Here is a 1,419-nt window from a genome sequence, read left to right on the forward strand (position 1 = left end):
CATGGGAAGGCTCTCAAATTTATTCTTCTGCAAGATTAATGTCTCCAGTTGAATTAATTTGTCACATTTTTGAAAAAGAAGATCTGTTAAATCATTCTTTAAAAAATTTAAATATCTAAAGAGACTGTCAGATGAAGGGCACAGCATATGTATCATCTCTGATTCCGCTACTGTCAAGGCTTCAATATTCATATTTGCAAATATTTTGTATAGGTCATCCTGTGAGAAGTACAGATCTGTGATTAAAAACTTCTTCATTGTCAGTGCTTTCATAGAGGTACCTGAGTAGTCAAAGTCATAGCTTTCGATGTCCGACAATGCCGTTACACTGTTCATGCTTAAGTATTCAACGGATGATTTCCATACCGTCTGAAAAATGGCAATAAGAACAAGCCAGTCCACCGACACATTTGTCAGTGTCAGATTTTGTAACCTGGAGCCTTGTTTGAAACTGGATACTAAAGTCTTTAATTTTTGTGCATTGTTATTTGTGATTTCTGACAATGACAGGCTTTCTGTAGTATTTTGTATCACAACCCAGTCAAAATTATCTTTGGCCTGATGACTGTTTGTATACAGGAGTGGCAGTCTCTGGATCTTTTTGTCAAAACCATCTTCTGGAAAATTGTTGAAAAGAGATCTATAGAGTTCATTTGCCACAGCTAGGTTGACATGGGTCCAAAAAGTTAATGCAAACAGACACTTATAAAGAAAAAATTTTCTGAGAGATCTCGTATTTTCTGTCATATTGGTTTCTGGTTCCTTGGAGATGCTCAATACTCTTCTTATCTGTCCATCTTTGTTCTAATCCTGTAGCAAAACAGACAAACAAAAAAAACCCAAAACCAGATTGTATCATTAAGTGGCCATGCAGGAGCCATGATAGAGGTTGATATTTTAAAGTTCCAATTTCTTATCTCCCCCTTTGACTCAAAAAGCAATGAAGGCACCTGTTACAATTCAGGAGAGGTATTCTTTATTAAGAGAACACCAGTGACATTTCTATTTGGTAATTATGCTGTATTTAATACATAATGAGTTTGTTTATTACAAAACATCTCTGATTTCATAGGTGACTAAAAATTGCTGCTTAGAGAATTACTGCTGTGGTTCCACGTATTATGAAGGCTTCCCACAACTGTATGATACGCTTTGATCAGAACACACAATGTTTGAGGTCAGTATGGTCACCCTCTCTTCAGATTCTCTCTTGAAGGATATGAACTAGGGAGACAATTAGAAGGGCCAAAGCCCAACTAGAAATTAATCTGGCTGCTGCTGTAAAAGGCAATTAAAAATCTTTCTGTAAATACATTAGCAATAAAAGGAGGGCTAAGGAGAATTTCCACCCTTTATTAGATCATAGAATCATAGAATAGTTATAAAAATCTTTCTGTAAATACATTAGCAATAAAAGGA

General features: G+C 35.5%; 1 protein-coding gene across 1 annotated transcript; it reads right to left on the minus strand.

The window, feature by feature from the left end:
• Window positions 1-6: 6 nt before the first annotated feature.
• Window positions 7-747, minus strand: LOC104516256 (toll-like receptor 6; the record flags this gene model as incomplete). Its single annotated transcript, XM_010160537.1, has 1 exon — window positions 7-747. A coding segment is annotated over exon 1 (741 nt), but the record flags the coding sequence as incomplete, so codon positions are not given.
• Between the last annotated feature and the right edge of the window lie 672 nt (window positions 748-1,419).

The sequence above is a fragment of the Eurypyga helias genome, unplaced genomic scaffold, assembly GCF_000690775.1.
Source record: "Eurypyga helias isolate BGI_N326 unplaced genomic scaffold, ASM69077v1 scaffold51811, whole genome shotgun sequence".
Lineage (NCBI taxonomy): Eukaryota > Metazoa > Chordata > Aves > Eurypygiformes > Eurypygidae > Eurypyga > Eurypyga helias.